Source organism: Cetorhinus maximus, chromosome 24, assembly GCF_964194155.1.
Source record: "Cetorhinus maximus chromosome 24, sCetMax3.hap1.1, whole genome shotgun sequence".
Taxonomy (NCBI): Eukaryota; Metazoa; Chordata; class Chondrichthyes; order Lamniformes; family Cetorhinidae; genus Cetorhinus; species Cetorhinus maximus.
The window spans coordinates 29858470-29879944 of record NC_135902.1 but is presented as its reverse complement, the minus strand read 5'-3'; the positions used below and the strand labels follow the sequence as shown (position 1 = coordinate 29879944).

The following is a 21475-nucleotide window of genomic DNA, read 5'->3' as shown; positions in this document are numbered from 1 at the left end:
TACATAAATAAACTGTTTACAAATTCAGTCTCTCAGGAGGCTTTTTCAAACGTGTCAACCATCGTAGTTCTACGACTTCAGATGGTTTATCTGAGGCCTCCCTCTCAGGAGTTATCTGTCCACTAGGCTCCCCAGTAGGATCCTGTAAGTTTGCCTCTTCGACTCTCTCAGGCTCACGGGTCCTACAGGTACTTCCAAAGCAAGAGGAGTTCCTTCTACCTGTGGTGTAGACTCCAACAGGAATGTTTTCACATTCTTTCAAGCCCAATCACATGCATTCCTGCTGCCCCTCCCCTCCTAGTTCAGCAGTATGAAAGGCAACTGTCAGGCAGGTTTTGAGGATGTTGGGCAAGGGTAAATGCAACACGAAATGATCAGCTTCCTGTTGTGTGTAAAAAAATTTTGGGGCCTTGTTAGTAATTTCGCTTTCTCTTCCTCCGTGTCTTCTTTTGATGGGTTTTCTTCTTGGCAGCATTGAATTTCATCTCGGCTTCCTCTTCAATTTTCCTATTGGCCAGACTAGGCTCAGGTATGAGCTCAACTTGAGTGAACTTGATGGTTGAGTCTTCTAGCATTTCCTCATCTGTCAGCTTCTTTGAAAACTTGGGGGGTCTCTATTTTTAAGGCTTCTTGGCTTCCACGTAGCTGGTTCTTCAGTTCTTACTTTTCTTCTTTATATTTGTTAGTTGTTTCCCGGAGAATTAAGCATTATTGTGCTTTCTTGGTTAATTGATTCTTCATCTCAGCCCGAGATATGTGGAATTCTTTCTGTTCTTCCTCATACCTTTTTAGTGGTACAAATTGAGATCTGAGGGAATCTTCAAAAATGCGAAAGTCTTTTAGCAGGTTTTCTTTTTCTTTTTGGATGTTACCAACTTCAACTCGCACTCTGTCCTGATGCATCAGCTCTACAAGCTCCTTTTGTTGAGGCTTTACATGTTCCTTTTTCCAAACAGCAACATTTCCTGCTTCTGACTGAGATCTCAATAATCTCTCAAGATTGATCTCGCTTAACCAGTTTCTTCCAAGGAGACTCAGGCCTCTGTCTGTTATTACCATGAGGGGTAGATTAGCAGACTGGCTTCCATATTGTACTGGAACCTTGCATATACTTTTCACTCATATGTTTTTGCCAATATATGTTTTCAGTCTGGCATCTGAGTTTTCCAACTTTAGTGAGTGGCCTCCTCCATTCAGATACGTAAACGCGTGTTCTCCTATGACTGCTGTGAATGCACCTATCTATCCACCTCCATTCAAATGGGTTTTCTGTTGACTTCTACTATCGATTGGCTTTGTTTTACCCATTTTTAAGTTGTGCAGTGAGTAAATATCTGACTTTGTTTCTTCTGGTTCTTCCATTATATAAATTTCATGACTTCTGCCTTTGCATTTGAAATTCTCCTCAATCTTTCTTTACAATATCGCATAATGCGTCCATTGCGATGGCTGCAGAAACACTCAGTTTTTCTAAATTGTCGTTCGTTTGCAGGCTGGTTCCAATTCTGCAGTTATTAACATGGTTTTTATCCGTTAAACCATTGCTTTTTGCTGGTCTGTTAATGGCAGCTGTTTCCCGCCTTTTCCCGGAGCCCTGCGCTTCTGCACCATTTCTAACCGGTGCCTCCCTCCCGATGCAAAGAACGGCGCCATTTTTTGCTCCCTTGATTTCTTCTGAGGCCCTGACTGCGCTCTCCATTGCAAGTGCCAACTCCAGCGCCTTGCTGAAGTCTAAATTTGTCTCTGGCAACAACCTTTTTTGAATGGTGTCTTCATTAATCCCACACACTAATCGGTCTCTTAACATGTCATTAATCGATGTCCCTAACTCACAGTTAGCTCACATAACAAGCAATTGTCTCTCCAGGGGTGTGACACCTCGAATTGAATTTAAAACGCTGCGTTGTTACCGAGAGTTTCAACTGAAAGTGGCTTTTCACATGATTCACCAACTCATCAAAACTCCTGGAATCTGCGGTGTTGGGTGCCACTAGACTACAAATTAGGCCGTATGTTTTACTGCCACATGTCGATAAGAGGATCGCCCACCTCTTCTCTTCCCCTGATATGTCATTGGCCAAAAGGAAAAACACGAGGCGTTCAATATAATGCGACTAGTCATCGGTGGTCTGATCAAATGGTTCGATGCGGCCAAATTGTGGCATACTGGAGGGGGGTAACTTCGACGACTATGGTGAGGGCTTACAATTGTAATGTATTTACAATCAGCCTGCAGGGCACGGCTGATTCACTACAGTTTAGTTTTCGCACCTTTCCTTGGTGTCATCAACTGGTTATGTTTTGCCTCGTCGCCAGTTGTTATGTTCTACTAAGGGGTCACTTTGCTCGCAAACCGGTTGCACGCTTATCTGTCAGCAGATGAGTCGATTACAATGTACTGCAGACACAGAGACCAATGTGAAATGTCTTATTTACACAGACAACAGAGCACTAACATAATGTATGCTTCTCCAACCAGACCCTACTCTAAACTAACATTAACATGGTAGCCCACTCTGCACAGCTATTGGATCTTACAGTCACGTGGTCAATCTGCTCACATTCTCTTAAAGGTGTCTTACACCTCAGACTACCACAGGTATGAAGGTAGACAGGCAATGGTTAAGAGTTAAAGAATTAATACATGGTTTACAACAAATTTGCATTCCTTTGAGGTACAAAAACCCAGCAGGAAAAGTGATCCTACCATGCCTAACAAGAGAAGTTAAAGATTGTATTAGATTGATGGAAGGGGCTTATAAATTTGCCATAAAAACCAGTAAGCTTAAAGGTTTAGAATTCAGCAAAGGAGAACCAAAAAACTGATAAAGAAAGAGAAAATAGAATATAAAAATAAACCAGCGTGAAACATAAAAACAGACTGTAAAAGCTTCTATAGGTATGTAAAAAGGTACAGATAGATATGTATAGATATGTAAAAAGGAAAAGATTAGCAAAGACCAACAGGCAGAGACAGGAGAATTTATAATGGGTAATAAGGGAATGGCAGAGAAACTAAACAAATACTTTGTGTCTTTCTTCACCGAGGAGGATACAAAAAGCCTCCCTGAAATACTGGAGAACCAAGGGACTAGTGAAATTGAGGACCTGAACGAAACTAGTATTCGTAAAAAAGGAACACTAGGGAAATTAATGGCACTGAAAGTTGATAAATTCCCTGGACCTGGTGATCTACATCCCAGAGTGTCGAAAGAGGTGACTGTAGAGATAATGAGTCATCTTCCAAAATTCTATTGATTCTGGAACAGTTCCTGCAGATTGCAAAGTAGCAAATGTCACCCTAGTATTCTGAAAGGACGGAGAGAGAAAATGAGGAACTACAGACCTGTTAGCCTGACATCAGTGGTAGGGAAAATGCTAGAAATTATTATAAAGGATGTGATAACTGGACACTTAGAAAATAATGGCAGAATTAGGCAGAGTCAACATAGATTTATGAAAGGGAAATTATGTATGACAAGCCTGTTAAAGCCTTTTGAAGATGTAACTAGCAGAATAGATAAGGGGTAAAGTGGTGTACAATGGGATACTCAGGCTTGACCGAACTGCTGGTATAAGATTTAAAAGTGCTTGAGTAAAAAGGATCATGAGAGTAGGTGTAGTAAAAAATGTGATCTTTTGGTCAGGCTAATATAAGCAGATCACTGCACAAAGTAGTAAATCATGAGGCTGGATAAGGCAAGTTCGTGTTTTTGAATAAACTTCTGGTGTTTGTGCTAAAGGTCAGGTCATTCCGTGATTATTTTGTAAACTCATCTATAATTGTGGGTGTCCCAAACTAGATGTACAAGATAAGAGCATTGTGAGTTAATGATGAGGTATCACAAAGATGGTATAAATAACTGACATAAAGTGTGTAATTTTGAGTAGCTTGTTAGAGCAACCTGAAGGTGCTATCCCCGATATGCATACTTGTACTAAATAAACTGCTGCTTGATTTGCATGCAGCTGACTCTATGGTGAGTGTCTTTAGATACTCCACAACAATTGGTGCTGTGAACAGGGTCTCCACCAGCAACTGAGGAACTGGTCAGTTGGATGCACTGGACAGGTGAGTACCTTCATTTTACCATTCATAGTTAGGTTGTAAGCCTGACGATCGTGTGATACAGTTCGTGGAGACCCATACCTGAGAGTTGGCTGAAAGGTGAGGAAGCAGGAGCTGCGCAGTTAGCTGCAAGCTGCCAGTAGGCACATCAGAACTGTCCCTAGGAGACAGACTAGGTAGAGCCACAGTAGGAGACAGGCAGGTCAGAACCACCGGAGCATAGGCCAGAGGTGAGGTACCATATAACCATGTACGGAACAGGTGAGAATGAGTGGGGACCAGAAGGGTCGATAACCAAATTTATAACAGATAAACATGAGAAACTCATTGAGATGAGAAAGAAAGGATGGAATTCAGAAGACCCCACCCCCCACACCCCAGCTAAGCAGAAGGATTGATGGGATGCCCAGAACAAGGACAAAGAAGAAAAAAAGCATCATTATAGTTATTAGTAGCTACTTAGAACTCAGTAAATGCGTAAAATGGGCGTTAGAGTTTAAGGGTTTTTAACTTTAAGCTGAATAGTTTTGCAGCTGTAGGTATTTTTTGCATACACAGAGAAGATGAGAGCAATAAAGTAAACTTTGAAGTTAAAGATAATGGCTAGAGTAAGTTAAGTTGGAAATAACCTACAGCAAGTTTGCTGTATGTGAAAATGAAAAAGGGAAATTTTGTGTGCATCAGTTGTAGGGATATTTGTAATTCTTGTGTCTGTCTGATTTTCTTTGAGTTTTTGTAAGACGGTGTCCACACGTTTGTCACTGACTTTAAAGGTTGATTAACTCTTTGTGGTCTGGTTCTGTGTGTTGTTCTCAATTGTTGATTAAGGACTGAATGCAATTGTTTTTTTCTGAGGGAGAGAGAGAGATGGAAATCCTGTCGGGGATTAGTCAGCAATGGCAGTTAGGGGCAGTATGGCTGTGACTATAAGCTTTGTCAATTTGATTGTTCTGTAAGTGAACTCTCGAAGATTACCTTTGTCTCCCCTATGCTGTGTGAGGCTGCTGTTGAAGAGATGTGCCAGATTGGATCACAGATGATACATTGCAGGCCTGAGTGACCAAAGGTGGAAACATTACCTTATGTACCCTGAGAAGACTGATACGAGCATACTCAGCAGCCAAACACTGTGTTACTACCCGCTTATGACTAATAGGAATGGTGCTGACCATACTAAGTTTGCAGGCAAGAGCATCCAAATCCCCATACGAGTTAGAGAATATCGGGATCATAGGAGATAGCAATTGGCTAAATTACTATCCTGTACCCAAATATGCAACCAAGAGGGAATCCCTTCTTATACGGATCTCGCTAGTTGGGTGCAGTGAGAAATAGAATAATGTTGTCTGCCCACATCCTGTAGGGATGAGGATAAGTGCTGCATGTGGTTTTAACACCATCCTAAATTGTACCCTTGAAATTTCCAGTGCCTGCAGTGAACCATGGAGAAGGGGAATACTGCGTGACCACCAGCAAGCCTCAATACCAGCATGTAAACATCTACTGCCCAGTGATCAACTTAAGTTTCTGCTTCCACCCCGTGCTGCAACAACAGTCAGACATTCGGCAATAACCCACATCCAGCCTCCTCGCAGGGAGCTGATGAATATAATCGATGATCTACAGGAGTGCTTGCCGAGATACCTGCTTCCTGAAGGGAAGGGAATCCCATAGCTGCCAGAACATCTATTGAAGTTGAGGAAAGAGGCATAGGTGGCAATAAAACAGTGTCATCAAATCTAACAGGAAGCCAAGCAACTGGGAGAGGATGTGAAAACCCAACTGGAGGACGCATTGTGTGGCAGACGATTTGGGACTGGGGTATTAGGGCGGACACTGACCCCTGGATCAGAATTGCTTCCCATGTACTGGTGGTAGTGCAACTGTTGATTGCTATTGGAATTATGATTGTATGTTGTACCCGGTGCCAGTGACACCAGAACCAAGCCATTTCTAGATAAGTAGCCAAAGCCTGGGGAGAAACAGAGGATGCTAGATGCAGTTTAGGAGAGTGCAACCATGTGAATCTACCTGCCTGCCTGGCCAGCAGTGATGGAGCGAGGAGCACGGGGTAGTTTAGTGTTAGGTGGCCATCTTGGGGGTAAGTAGCCAAGGCCCAAAAGGGGGAACTGAAGTGTGTACAGTGGGATACTCAGGCTTGACCAAATTGCTGGTATAAGATCTAAAAGTGTTTGCAGAAAAAGGAACCACTACAGTAGGTGTAGTAAGGAATGTGGCCATTTGGTCAGGATAGGATAAGTGGACGACTGATCAGGGTCAGGCTAAGATAAATGAATGACTGGACAAAGTAGTAAATTGTCAGGCTGGATAAGGCAAGTTTGCGTTTTTGAATAAATTTCTGGCATTATTTGTGCTAAAGATCAGGTCATTCCATGATTATTTTGTAAACTCATCTGCAGGGCGGAATCGTCCCAGATTTACACCAAGTGTGGAGTAGCGGGTGGGAAAAACAATGTTTTACCCGCCAGCCGCAATGGCAGCTTCTCACGCCATATCATCCCAAACCCGCTGTATTAATTATGTATTCCCGGGAAACACACTGGTTCGATGGCAGGCGGGCTCTCATTTGCCTGCCATTCCATCACCTCGCGGCTTCATCACGCCAGGCGCCATATTGGAAGTGTAACCACATGCACACCACTCAGTGCTTCCAGCCCACGACTGCTGCAAAGAAGACATGGCCCCGAAAGGCAAAAACACTGCAGCCCGCAGGTTTAATGACACATCCCTCGAGTGCCTTTTGGACGCAGCGGAGGCTCATGGTAATATCCTCTACCCCAGCTCTGGCCGCAGGATGGGCAGCAATATCAATCCGACTTGGGAGGTGATAGCAGCAGTGGTCACTGCCAACAGCCTGCAAAAGAGGACATCCACCCAGTGCCACAAGAGGCTGAATGATCTCCTCCATTCCGCCAGGATAAATCACTCTTCTCATCACTCTCAACTCACACACTCAGAAACCCATTACGCATCCACAGGGATCTCACACCTCACTGGACAACACCACTAACTCTCACACACACCCTCACATCTCCATCAGGCTTATATCCTTTGGAGCTCATGTCCTCATCCCGTCCACACAAATGCCCGCTCACCACACAAACATTCCACTCAGTGCCATGTGTCCTGCTCACACCGTCTCCATCTCTTTTCATGCAGGAGAAGCCTGCTCACATCAGCAGGGAGAGGTCCCAGACCGGGGTGGAATGGCCCACATTAGGTCCCTCACTCACTTTGAAGAGTGTGCCATCGCGCTGACTGGTGAGGATGTGGACCGTGCCTGCGGTGACAGTGAGGTCGGTGGCGAACGCCCTCGTGAAGATCCTGCAACACATCGTCCCTTTCTCAACGCAAATGTGAGTGCTCTCTCTCCTGCTTTCGACTATGCTGATATGTACTAATTATCTTTTCTTTGGTGTACAGGGAGTCCTGCCAAGGGACCAACACCCTCAGCCAGCCATTCCCTCAGTTCCATCCATGTCCTCACCTCCAGCCAAGAGGACTCCTCCATTGAACAACTGGAAATGAGCAGCCTGGAGACAGCGCTTACCCACACCCTGCAGAGACACACACCTCAGTGGGACCTAGATCTAGAGCAGGCTCGGGTTCACAATCTGGTGGTCACTGCATGGGCACGTGCCCACAGCAGGAGGAGGCAGGTTCAGCCGAGCTCCCTGGCATTTGGAGGACTGCTGGGGAAGAGACATCTGTGAGGTCCAAGTTCAGATGATGAACCACTAGATTAGGCCTTCCAACTCATCCTGGAGAGTCAGCAGAAGGCGAGGGAACATTACGCAGAGCTGTTGGAATCCCTCAACAGAGTGGCACGAGAGTTGGAGGACTGTGTCCACCTGCTCTCTGATGAACTGGTGCCCACGTGTGCGTGTATGGAGGTTTCCATGGGGAGGATGGCAGATGCCATGGAGACCCTGGTCCAGCAGAACACAGGTGTATGCAGACCTGCACTCCATCAGGGGAGCCATGGGTGAGTTCCTGAAGTGGTGATGCGGGAGGGAAACGGGGCACCCTGACGTCCCCCCAGGTGCTCCTTTCCCTGAAGGAGTCAGGCCTGGGCCCCTGGCAGCCGAAGGGAGGAGGAGTGGCGGCTGCTCACCCCTGGGTCATCCACTCAAAAATTTCAGAGGCTGCCCTCTCCCTCCAAGGACCCTTTGCCTGTGACCCCATTGAACCTCATCCTCTGTCACTGCAGAGGGAGCAGCTGGCCCACAGGAGGACAGCCAGAGCAAGCCAGGGATCCAAAGGCCTCGGCTCTCCAGAGGACCTAAGCCAAAGGCATCAGAAGCAGCAGGGCCAACCATTGCATAGGCTGCTGCAGATGTCAGGGCAGCACCTAGAAATCTAAGGTGTTCAAAAGTTAAGTTGGTTGCATGGGTGAACACATTTTGTCACTTTACAATCTGGAAATATATGCACTTACATTGAATCATGTGTAATGGTGTTTTTCAGCTTCATTGACAGGCTTCACGAGTCCTCCCACTGCACCTTGCTCCACCCCGCCCCCCCAATAGCAGTCAGCTGTATGCAGCAGGCCCACAAATGATTCTGGAGGCAGAAGTATTTGTGTGTGTGGCTCCTTCCCCTCAAGGAGTCAGGCTGGGGCCCTCGGGCATCCAAGAGGAGGAGGAACAGCATCTGGTCACCCCCGGGTCATCAACTCAGGAATCTCAGAGGCTGTCCTCTCCCTCTGAGACCCCTTTGCCTGTGAGCTCCTCAACCTCGTCCTCCGTCACTGCAGGGGGAGCAGCTGGCCAACCAGTAATTCTGGAGGGAAGAGTGTGTGTGTGGTAGGGCCTTTCAGAGCCTCGTGCAAGCTCTCTCCCACACACACGGATCCTTCCTGTATCACACTCATCTCAATGTCCTGAGCATTTTCAATGCTGCCTGCTGGGGTTCACTTTCAGTTGACCATCTGAGCCTGACCGGCATCTCCGCCCACCCACTGATCACACTCCCATGCAGCATCTGATCTCGCCCACCACGACTCTCATTTCACTTTCTGTTTAGCCAGCGTGGTGGTAATACAGCTTTTCCTTCGCTTCCCTGGTCCTTTGCTCTCCCCCAGTCACCCATTTCCTTTTCCCCATCACTGCCGACCCCCCGGCATCACCTTCCACCTCGCCTCCTTGATCTACCAGCCGCAACCCTTTCTTTCGGGGATGCCCAGGCGAACGTGCATGTTCCTTCCTTCCCGAAAATCCCACCCCCATCCACATTAATCTCCCTGACCTCCTCCTTCTCACCCAAGGGTCCGTGTCTGTCTCCAAGTCCCCACCAACCACCCTCGCTGTCACTTCTATCAATACCATCGAGCCCTCGGTCATTCTCACCATTCCCTCATACCGCGCACACCGCTCCCCCTCTCTGTTCACTCCCCAGGAGGCAGTCATGGACTCATCAGAGCCCTCCCCTGCACGTTCACCTGGACATTCTCCCCCTCTGGACTTCTTCCCCACCTTGGAACCCATCCCCCAGCTGGAACTCCTACCCGCCCCGGAAGTCCTTCCCTGCCCTGGACTCCCCCACCTTAGTCCTTCCCCCCCCACTTACTCCTTCCCCCTTCCTGATTCCTTCAGACACCATTACGTCTTCCTCCACCCTTACCTCTTTCTCCACCCTTACTCCCTCTCCTCTCCACACTGCTTCCTGCACTCTTACTTCTTTATCCCCCTGGGCTCCTTCCTCCTCCTGGACTCTCTTTCCTCTCCGCATTCCTTTCTCCCCCTCGACTTCTTCCTCCCCCTGGTCTCCCTCCCCTCTACACACTGCTTCCCCCCTCCTCTCCCTTTAATCCACCCCCCACCTAACCTCCCCCCGACAGCTTCATTCCCCCCCAACATCAACCCCCAACACCTTCGCTCCCCCTACAACTCACCCACCCTGACACCTCTTCTTCTCTCAGTCGATCCTTGGCCTTCCTCTCACACCCCCCACCTCGGTACATCTTCCTCTCCCAAACACTGCTGGCCCTTCCTCTCCACCCTCTTGACCAGCATTCGTTGTGAGCAGACCCTCAATGTGACTTTCCACCTTCCATGGGCTGCTTTGCAGTAGAGCCATGTCCATGAGAATCCACCCAGCATGGCATGGACATTCCTTCAGGGTCCTGTTGCTGTCGGGCTCCAGCATCTCCTGCTCCTTGGATGTCCGCGATGTGAGCAAGGCCCTGGCAGTAAGTCCTGACTTCTACACCTCACACTTGTCAAGATGTGTTCTACACCAGCGTGTTTTCCCACTGATGTGGGCGGGTGATCCAGTGTGGCGGGATGATTCTGGCGGGCCGGCCTAATAATGATATGCAGATGTATTACAATGAGGTACCTGACGTCCAACTGCGGGAAACGTGACCCGCCACCGAAGGGCTGAGCGAATGATCGTAAACAAATCATGAAACCGATTTTTGGCCTTCTCACCATATTGTCCACTCAGGCGGCCAAACACGCCGGACGGCAGTGGACAGGGAAAATTCCGCCTGTAATTGCGGATGTACTGAACTAGAGGTACAAGCTGAGAACATTGTGAGATAATGATGATATCACAAAGATGGTATAAATAACTGACGGAAACTAATTTTGAGTAGCCTCTTAGAACAATCTGAGGGCTTTATCTCCTGTAAGCATACATGTATTGAGGAAACTGCTGCTTGATTCACCTACAGCTGACTCTGTGTTGAATGTCTTTAGATATTCCACAACAGGGGGAACCAGTGAATGTGGTGTATTTGGATTTTCAGAAACATTTCGATAAGGTTCCACACAATAAGTTAGAAAGCAGGATTAGAGCACACGGGATAGAGGGAATGTACTGGCATGGATTGAGGATTGGTTAACGGACAGAAAACAGAGAGTAGGAATAAACAGGTCATTCTCAGGTTGGCAGGCTGTGAGCAGCAAGGATCAGTGCTTGGGCCCCAGCTTTTCACAATCCATACCAATGATTTGGATGTGGGGGCCAAACATTAATATTTTCAAGTTTGCTGATGTCATAAAACTAGGTGGGAATGTGAGTTGTGAGGAGGATGCAAAGAGGCTTCAAGGGGATTTAGACAGGCTAAGTGAGTGGGCAAGAACATTTCAGATGGTATAAAATGTGGAAAAATGTGAAGTTATTCACTTTGGTAGGAAAAACAGAAATGCAGAGTGTTCCTTAAATGGTGAAAGGTTGAGAAGTGTTGAAGTTCCTGTTCACAAGTCACTGAAAGCTAACATGCAGGTGCAACATGGAAGGCAAACGGTGTGTTGGCCTTTATTACCAGAGGATTTGAGTACAGGAGTTTAGAACTGTTGCTGCAGTTGTATCCAGCCTTCGTGAGATCACACCTGGAGTATGGTGTGCATTTCTGACCTCTTTACCTAAGGAAGGATATATTTGCCACAGACGGAGTGCAACAAAGGTTCACCAGGTTGATTTTTGGGGTGGTGGGATTGTCCTATGAGGAGAGATTGAGAAGACTGGGCCTATATTTGTTAGAGTTTAGAAGAATGAGATGTATCCTCATTGAGACATTCAAAATTCTTACAGGGCTTGACAGGGTAGATGTAGAAAGAATGTTTCCCCTGGTTCGGGTGGCAGGTGGGGGGCTCTATAATTAGGGAGGATAATCTCAGAATAAGAGCTAGGCTATTTAGGACAGAGATGAAGAGGAATTTGTACACATAGCGGGTGGTGAATCTCTAGAAATCTTTACCCCTGGAGGATATGGAGGCTCAGTCATCAAGTATATTCAAGGCAGAGATGAATAGTTTTCTAGATAAGAGATTTGGGGGTAGTGTGGGAAAATGGCATTGAGGTAGGAGATCAGCCATGATCTAGTTTAATGCCGGAGCAGGCTCGAGGGGCCAAATGGCCTACTCCTGCTCCTATTTCCTGTGTTCCTATGTCTTCTAACTGTTCCTTCACTGCCTGGCCAGGTTGCTCTTGCTGCCTCCAGTTGTGTTCCATCTTATTCTGCAAGAAATAGGAAAGTGTGTTGGTGTGTGCTGTGTAACCTGTTTGTTAGGTGTAGCTCTCAAGATGGAATAAAGGACAGGAAGTGCAAACTGTGAGATATGGGGACGTGGGTGTGAGGCTTGCAGTTGTGCTAATTGTGTGAGGGTGCGATATAACATATGATTGTCAAGTATGTGTCTCAATTGATAGAAATTGTTGCCAGGTGAATGATGAGGCTGTGATGAATTGAACAATGTCCGAGGCTAATGATAGGATTTGGTATTTAAAGATGCATTCACTGGCCTTGGCCACTCGGATGACGCCACTGAACTTCTTGCAGCATTGCATCTAGCTCTTTGAGACTTGACTCCTGCCATTGGTCTCCACAACTAACTGCTCCCAGTCACTTCTGAACATGTGTCTGAAAGGCCTCCTGGCCCCCTGCAGATACAGTGCACCTCTCCTCTTTTCCACCCCTTCCAACAAGACGTTATGTGCAGTATCTGATGCCTTGGAATCCACTCTCTCCTATGTTGTACCATAGTTCTGTCTTTCCCAGGTTGGATTCTGCTCCCACAGCACTCCCAGCAACAATGGACCTCTTTAAGCAGTAATGGCGAACTGTAACAGGTGCTCGCTCCTGCTCAGGTGTCCAGCCAATCAACACTGTGGTCAGTACTAGCTGGACAGTGAAATCATTTAAAACAACTAGCAACATGTAACCCGCCTGCTGATAATGTTGTAGTCAATAGTCATGAGTTAATTATGCACGATGAACCCTGTGCACTGTTTTGGGTGCTATTGAATTTAGCCCCCTATTCTTTTGGTTCAATTTTTAATGTATTTTCTTTCATTTTTAATTTTCTTGATTGCAATTTACACCTCAGAATAACATAGTAGCTATGAAATAAAATCCTTCCTACCTTCCACATATTAGCGTCTTTTCCATATACAACTGCCATGTTGTTAACCTTGCTTGATTGAATGGCATTTTTCTCAGTGTTATTCAGTATCTCAGCGACAAAACCCATAAATGAGTTGTCAGGACTATGTGCTATCAAGAAAAAAATTGCACACATTGGGTTAAATAACAGACATACAGAACCTTAAAATTGTTGAATCAGAACAATGAAAATAAGATAACATGCAAAATACAGTAATTGGTTTTGTTATCAGTTCATATCTGGCTTTATTTTAATCATATGGTATTCAAGCTTTCAAGCTGGGTCACATACATATTTCCCATAATATAGTAGCTAAAATAAGAAGGCGGAAAAGTGGTAGAAATTCCATTTTGAATCGTGAGTAGCATCTAATTTTTATTTTATGTCTATAGACATAAACATTTTCACACTACCCAGTAAAGTACCGTAATACATCTTTGTATATAATCAGTTATCATCATTGTAATTTTGTGCAAAATAGTCTACAAGAATCACTTAACAATGTGAAATACCCTACAAAATCAGGCCAGAAATATGGAGAAGTCTACTAGACTGTGCAGTCACAGAAATAACATTTTACATGGGAAAAAACACAGGATCCAGGTACTGTATTTTGACTTAGATAAAAGCAAAAAACTGCAGCTGCTGGAAATCCAAAACAAAAACAAAAATAAAAATAAAAAATACCTGGAAAAACTCAGCAGGTCTGACAGCATCTGTGGAGAGGAATACAGTTAACGTTTCGAGTCCGTATGACTCTTCAACAGAACTAAGGAAAAATAGAAGAGAAGTGAAATATAAGCTGGTTTAAGGGGGGGGCGGGGGTGGGACAGGTAGAGCTGGATAGAGGGCCAGTGATAGGTGGAGATAGCCAAAAAATGTCAGACAAAAGAACAAAGAGGTGTTGACGGTGGTGATATTAGCTAAGAAATGTGCTAATAGGTGACATTAAGGGTAGAAAGCAGGACGAGCAAGGTACAGATAGCCCTAGTGGGGGTGGGATGGGGGGAAGGGATTGAAATAGGCTAAAAAGTAGAGATAAAACAATACATGGAAATACATTTAAAAATAATGGAAATAGGTGGGAAAAGAAAAATATATATAAATTATTGGAAAAAAGAGGGGTCGGAAAGGGGGTGGGGATGGAGGAGAGAGCCCATGATCTAAAATTGTTGAACTCAATATTCAGTCTGGAAGGCTGTAAAGTGCCTAGTCGGAAGATGAGGTGCTGTTCCTCCAGTTTGCGTTGAGCTTCACTGGAACATTGCAGCAGGCCAAGGACGGACATGTGGGCATGAGAGCAGGATGGTGTGTTGAAATGGCAAGCGACAGGGAGGTCTGGGTCATGCTTGCGGACAGACCGATCACCCAGTCTGCGTTTGGTCTCTCCAATGTAGAGGAAACCGCTGTATTTTGACTACTGGTTATATCAAACTCTGATATGATTATCCTCAATGATAGTAGAATAAAGTTTTCACTAGACAGTCACTTTGGCTATGAACTGCCAAACATATTTATTAAACAGTAAATTCATAGTTAATCAGGAGCAATGACAGACAGCACATTTAGAGTAACTATGTCTACCATAACAGAGATAGATAAAAGGATTACATCTGCTGTGCTAAATGCAATGAAAACTGAGGAATGTTTTGTGGTAGTTTGCTACTGAGCTGTGAGAAACTACCTGACCTATTTGTCCCTCTCTTTTAGCTTCAGATGGGAATGCTAATGGAAGCAAGAAGTTCTGGGAAATACTTTTCAAAATAGACCAGGACAAAGAAACTTTAAATATGCATGTTCTAAATTCAAGTCGAACAACCAATCAAACACATATTCAAATACAACTCAAAATATGGCTGTACTCGATGGCTTGGCCTCTCTCTTAGTTGTCTAACCAGATGCAATGGATTATATATCCTCTCTTTTCTGTCTATTTTTTAGTAACACATGCAACAGCGGGAAATTAACTGGGGAGCCATTCTGTCATTTCCCTATTGCTCACCAGGTTAATAGGTGGGCACAGAACACACTGCATTGCAGATCTGCTGAAATTGAAAATCAACACCATCTATATTCTGTGAGTGAACTTGGTTTTTAACCTCATATGAACCATGATAGAAAAAATACCAACATTGAACTCTCAGTTAAGCAACCTTATGATAGTGTACTGATACATATAAATGGTTACCAGTGCAATTTTGCTCTTTGCGGTCTAATACTAGGAAATATACAAAAAACTTAAGAAAATATGAAGCAAGTAAAGATGATTGGACCAACTGAATTTAGTTTTTCCAACTTGCGCTGTCATAAATTTCTCAAAGAAGAGAAAGAGAAGGCCCTTGGGATTTATGATTACAGCAAGTGGATGACCTTTCAGATGCATGCATTATCTTACAATACGTCGTACCATTTGTCCCACAATAACTTCCAGATGAAAACTATGCCATTTCTCCTTCACTTGCAAAATGATTTGAAGCTAACTATCGGAATTATTCAATCCAGCACACATGGAATATTGTCCAGTCATAATCCATTCTTCAGTAATGGTGGATAAATGCACAGTAAATTTTATAGAGTCCTTTGGGAAGTGGTATTAGAATTTTTGGTAATATAATTGTAAAATCCAACCTTGGCGATACATTTAGTTCCCTGATTGTCTTGCGAAGAATACAAGGAAGTTGATGGTTGTGTTTGTTGGAGGCCAGTTCTCTCATGATAAAAAATAAAAATTGAAAAAGGGAGCCCACCTCCTGTGTACCCACTTCTGATTTTAAGGGAGTTTGGTTGGGGAGGCAGGAAACTAACCCTGCTCTCTGAAGATGAGCCTCTAACTTAAATATTTTAACGAGGAGAAGAACCCTTGCACTCAACAGGAGGAAGAGTATCCAACAGAGGGCGGTCGTGAGAAGTGACTGAGAAGCATTCTAGGAGAAGTCAGCGCAGTCACCGCAACTCAGAAGGGGATCGAGGAGGACCAACTGTCAAAGAACAGAATAGCCCCAAACATTACATTGCTGTAATGTTTCCATCCCTCCCTCCTCCTCAAGCCAAAAAAAAAGAGGGAGAGGCAGTACCTTCAGGAGTGCATCAGACCTGCGAGGGACACTCTTCTGAAAGTGGATTTAAAAAAAAAAGCAGCTGATTGGTGAGTAAATCCTGGTGAGTTTTTTTTTTCAATCTATTAAAGTAATTCATTGCTTAATACTGAGGTAGGAGCTGAAACAAAAGTATAGAGTAGTACTGTACAAGTATAATTAGTCAAGAAACAAGGTTCCTAGCTAACATAAATAAGGCCCCGAGTTAGCCTATTTTTTAAGGGAGTAACTAGCTTAATCGAGAGGGACGTCATGGCAGGAGAACTCAGACCCATGATATGCTCCTCCTGCAGGATGTGGGAAATGAGGGACACTTCCAGCGTCCCTGGTGACTTTGTATGCGGAATGTGTCCCCAAATGCAGCTTCTAACTAATCGGATTTCGGAGCTGGAGCTGCGGGTGGACTCATTGTGGAGCATCCGTGATGCTGAGAAAGTTGTGGATAGCACGTTTAGCGAGGTGGTCACACCGCAGGTGAAGATTACACAGGCAGAAAGGGAATGGGTGACCATCAGGAACAGTAAAAGATTCAGGAAGGTAGTGCAGGAGTCCCCTGTGGTCATCCCCCACTCTAACAGATATACCGCTTTAGATACTGTTGGGGGGGATGGCCTCTCAGGGGAAAGCAGCAACAGCCAAGTTCACGGCACCGTGGGTGGCTCTGCTGCTCAGAGGGGCAGAAGGAAAACAAGTGGCAGGGCTATAGTGATAGGGGATTCAATAGTTAGGGGCACAGATGGACACTTCTGTGGCCGCAAACGTGAATCAAGGATGGTATGTTGCCTCCCTGGTGCCAGGGTCCAGGATGTCACGGAGCGGCTGCAGGACATTCTGGGGAGGGACGGTAAACAGCCAGTGGTCGTGGGACACACTGGTACCAGCGACACAGGTAAACTAAGGGATGAGGACCTGCAAGCTCAGTACAGGGAGTTAGGAGATAAATTAAAATGCAGGACCTCAAATGTAGTAATCTCAGGATTACTTCCAGTTCCACGTGCTTGTGAGAGCAGGAATAAGAGGATAGACCAAATGAACACATGGCTGGAGAGATGGTGTAGCCGGGAGGGATTCAGATTCTTGAGGCACTGGGACCGGTTCTAGGGAAGGTGGGACCTGTACAAACCGGATGGGCTGCACCCAGGCAGAGCTGGGACCAGTGTCCTTGTGGGGGCTTTTGCTAGTTCTGTTGGGAGTATTTAAACTAATGTGGCAGGGGGATGGGATCCCAGGAGTAGGATCAGATAGGTCAGATTCAGATCAGAAAAATGGAGGTAGAACATTAGCCAGGGACGTTGTGATAGACATGGAGTTACAGGAGAAGCAAAGTTTACAAAGTGTCCAGCAAGGGAAATTGATGGGGTTAAACTATTTATACTTTTATTTATTTATACTTCAGTGCAAGGAGTATTACAAACAAGGTAGATGAGTTAAGGGCACAGGTAGACACATGGCAGCAGGATATCATTGCTATAATGGAGACCTGGCTAAAGGAGGTACAAAACTGGCAGCTTAATATCCCTGGTAATAGAGTCTTCAGACATGATAGAGTAGGAGATAAAAAAGGAGACGGGGTAGCACTAATGGTTAAAGAATCAATCCCAGTTGTGAAAAGGGATGATATACTAAATGGATCAACAAACGAGGCTTTATGGATTGAGCTTAGAAATAAAAAAGAGGCAGTCACACTACTGGGAGTATAGTACAGACCCCCAAATAGTGAAAGGGAGATAGAAGAACAAATATGTAGGCAAATTTCTGCTTGTAAGAACAAGAGGGCAATAATAATAGGAGACTTCAACTATCCTAATATCAATTGAGATTCAAACAATAAAAGGGGCACTGAGGGAGAAAAATTCATGCAGTGTGTCCAGGAAAATTTTTTCAACCAATTAGTGACAAACCCAACGAGAGGAGATGCAATTCTAGACCTAGTCTTGGGGAACGAAGAAGGGCAAGTGGGTGAAGTGACAGTTGGCGACCATATTGGGGACAGTGATCACAATTCAGTTAGATTTAGCATTACCATGGAAAAGGATAGAGATAAGGCAGGAGTAAAAGTTTTGAACTGGGGGAAGGAAAATTTTTGCAGAAATGAGAAGGGACTTGGCTGAGGTGGACTGGACAGCACTGCTGGAGGATAAAACAGTGGAAAACCAGTGGGAAGCACTAAAAAGCGAGATCCTAATTGGACAAAGTAGACATGTCCCCTACAAAAATAAGAGTGGTACTGCCAAATCTAGACCCCCTTGTGTCTACAGGAATACAGGGGAAGATCAAACAGAAAAAGAAAGTGTACAATAGGCACAAAGAACTAAGCACTGCAGATAGTCTAGACGAATATAGGAAGTGCAGGGACGAAGTAAAAAAGGAAATAAGGAAATCAAAGAGAGGGCATGAAAAAAGATTAGCAAGTAAAGTTAAAGATAACCCAAAGATGTTTTACCAATACATTAATGCTAAAAGGATGGTTAAGGAAAAAGTGGGACCTATCAGAGATGAAAATGAAAACTTGTGTGTAGATACAGAGGCAGTGGGAAAGGTTTTGAATGAATATTTTGTCTCCTTGTTTACAAAGGAAAGGGAGGATGTAGATATAGTAATCCAGGAAGAACACTGCGAAATATTGGATGGACTAGTCATAAAGGGAGAGGAAGTACTCGAAGGGTTGAAATCCTTGAAAGTTGATAAGTCACCAGGACCTGATGGATTGTTTCCGAGGCTGCTGAAGGAAGTCAGGGAGGAGATAGCAGATGATCTGAGGATGATTTTCCAATCTTCACTAGATACAGGGGAGGTACCGGAGGACTGGAGAAATGCAAATGTAGTTCCATTGTTTAAAAAGGGATCAAAGGAAATGCCAAACAATTATAGGCCAGTTAGTCTTACATCGGTGGTGAGCAAATTAGTAGAATCAATCCTGAGAGATAGGATTAACTGTCATGTGGAAAGGCATGGACTAGTCAGGGATGGTCAGCATGGATTTGTTAAAGGAAGGTCTTGCCTCACAAATTTGATTGAATTCTTTGAGGAAGTGACAAGAAGGGTTGATGAAGGTAGTGCAGTGGATGTTGTGAACATGGATTTTAGCAAGGCATTTGACAAGGTCCCACATGGCAGATTGGTCAGGAAAGTAAAAGCCCATGGGATTCAGGGTAATGTGGCAAACTGGATAAAAGGTTGGCTTTGTAACAGGAAACAAAGGGTAATGGTCGATGGATGCCCTTGCGAATGGAAAGTTGTCTCAAGTGGTGTTCTACAGGGATTGTTGTTGGGATCCTTGCTGTTTGTGTTATATATTAACGATTTGGACATGAACGCGGGGGGCACGATTGGGAAATTTGAAGATGATGCAAAGATTGGCCGAGTAGTGGATAGTGTAGAGGATAGCCATAATCTCCAAAACGATATAGATGGGTTGGTGGAGTGGGCGGTAAAGTGGCAGATGGATTTAACATAGAGAAGTGTGAGGTCATACATTTAGGGAGGTCAAACAGTTACAGGGATTACATAATAAATGGGAATATGTTAAGAGGGGTAGATGAAGTGAGAGGTCTTGGCGTACAAGTACGCAGGTCCCTGAAGGCAGCAGTTCAAGTAGACAAGGTTGTAAAGAAGGCATATGGAATGCTCTCCTTCATTGGCAGAGGTATAGAATATAAAAGTAAGGATATAATGTTGGAATTGTATAAAACACTGGTGAGGCCACAGCTGGGGTATTGTGTGCAGTTCTGGTCACCACATTACAGGAAGGACGTAATAGCTCTGGAGAGAGTGCAGAGGAGGTTTACAAGAATGTTGCCAGGGTTAGAAAAGTGTAGCTACGAGGAGAGATTGGATAGGTTGGGGTTATTTTCCTTAGAACAAAGAAGGCTGAGAGGTGACTTGATTGAGGTGTACAAAATTATGAGGGGAATAGATAGAGTGGACAGGATAAAATTGTTTCCCTTGGTGGAGAATTCTAGAACCAGGGGACATAGATTCAAGATAAGTGGCAGAAGATGTAGTGGGGATATGAGGAAGAACTTTTTTACGCAGAGGGTAGTGGGTGTCTGGAATTCGCTGCCCAAGTTGGTGGTAGAGGCAGAAACTCAGAACTCTTTTAAAAAGTACCTGGATCTGCACCTTAAGTGCTGTAAGCTGCAGGGCTATGGGCCAGGTGCAGGAAGGTGGGATTAGAAAGGGCACCTGGGTGTCCTCGGGCTGGCATGGACAAGATGGGCCGAATGGCCTCCTTCTGTGCTGTAACTTTTCTATGGTTCTATGGAGGTTGTGTACCTCCAATCTTAGGCTGAAAAATTGGATATGGCCTATTAGTGGATTCGGGGATCACGTTGCATGATTACCCTGCTCCTGACGGAAGTGATACAGGCAGCACATATACTCCATGCTGTCTGCTCATCACTATGGTTGTGATGTGCAGCCCAATGCTAAATATGCTGCGGAGTGGCTGCACACTAAGCACAGGGCCCAGACTTGTGCAAGACTAGCATCATTAAACTAGGAGGGGGCAACAGAGAACCAATTGAGGAACGGACATGGCTCTTCCTGTGGGGAGACGATGATCCGAATTATTGTCGCGCTGTCACTGAGGCTGTTGCTACCGGCATTGTGGAAAACATGTTTCTGCCTAGGTTTCTGTATGTTTCTGCCTATGCAATATCTCAAATACGATTTCAACTTCATCTTCCAATCTGGTATGAAGTACATGCTGCAGATAGTGTAGCCATGCACCTTTCCTTGTGTACAAGTGGCTTTCCGGATGCAGCGATGCACAGCAAACTGAGAAATGTTGGATAACATTGCAAGCTCCAGCCTGGAAAGATTTGCTGGCATAGAAATTGAGGGCCTTGCTGACATTTTTAGCCATGGCAGTGTCGTCCTCTGCTCTTCGGCTGCAGGTCTAGTTCGAGGAGGTGGTATTGTTCTGTGACCACCACCTTGGTGTTGTAGCATCAGTGTAGTGTAGTGAAGCACTGCTCCTAGCTGAGGTGGAGGTAGAATACAGGATCGCAGAATTTTCACGGCACAAAAGGGGGCCATTCGGCCCATCAAGTCTGCACCAGCTCTCCAAATGAGCATTAAGACCTAGTGCCATTGCCCTGCCCAAACATAATTTCTATTCAAATTATCATCTAATGCCTTCTTGAATGCCCCGATTGAAAAAGTGCTGCCTGAAGGCCCTAACTGGGTACAGCCTTCAGCTGAGAGCCCCCTTTCTCCTCCACCTTCTGCAAAGAGTTTCTCCTCTCTGCTGCCTCTGCTCCATTTCCATGTCATGTTGCAGCCTAAGATGAACTGCAATGATAGTCCCAAAGACTGGCAGCAAGTTTCCTGCTCAGAAGCCTTTCAATCCACACCATCCTTTCCAAAATTCTACACATCGCACTGTACCTCCATTA

At 45.1% G+C, this 21475-nt stretch overlaps 1 protein-coding gene across 1 annotated transcript in view; it reads right to left on the bottom strand.

Annotated features, from left to right (window-relative positions):
- Window positions 1-21475, bottom strand: part of mgat5b (alpha-1,6-mannosylglycoprotein 6-beta-N-acetylglucosaminyltransferase B) — a 1185562-nt gene that overhangs the window by 119361 nt on the left and 1044726 nt on the right. Inside the window, exon 19 of the mRNA XM_078570583.1 lies at window positions 12961-13091. Coding sequence (XP_078426709.1) covers window positions 12961-13091 — 131 coding nt within the window. The remainder of the gene's footprint in view (window positions 1-12960; window positions 13092-21475) is intronic.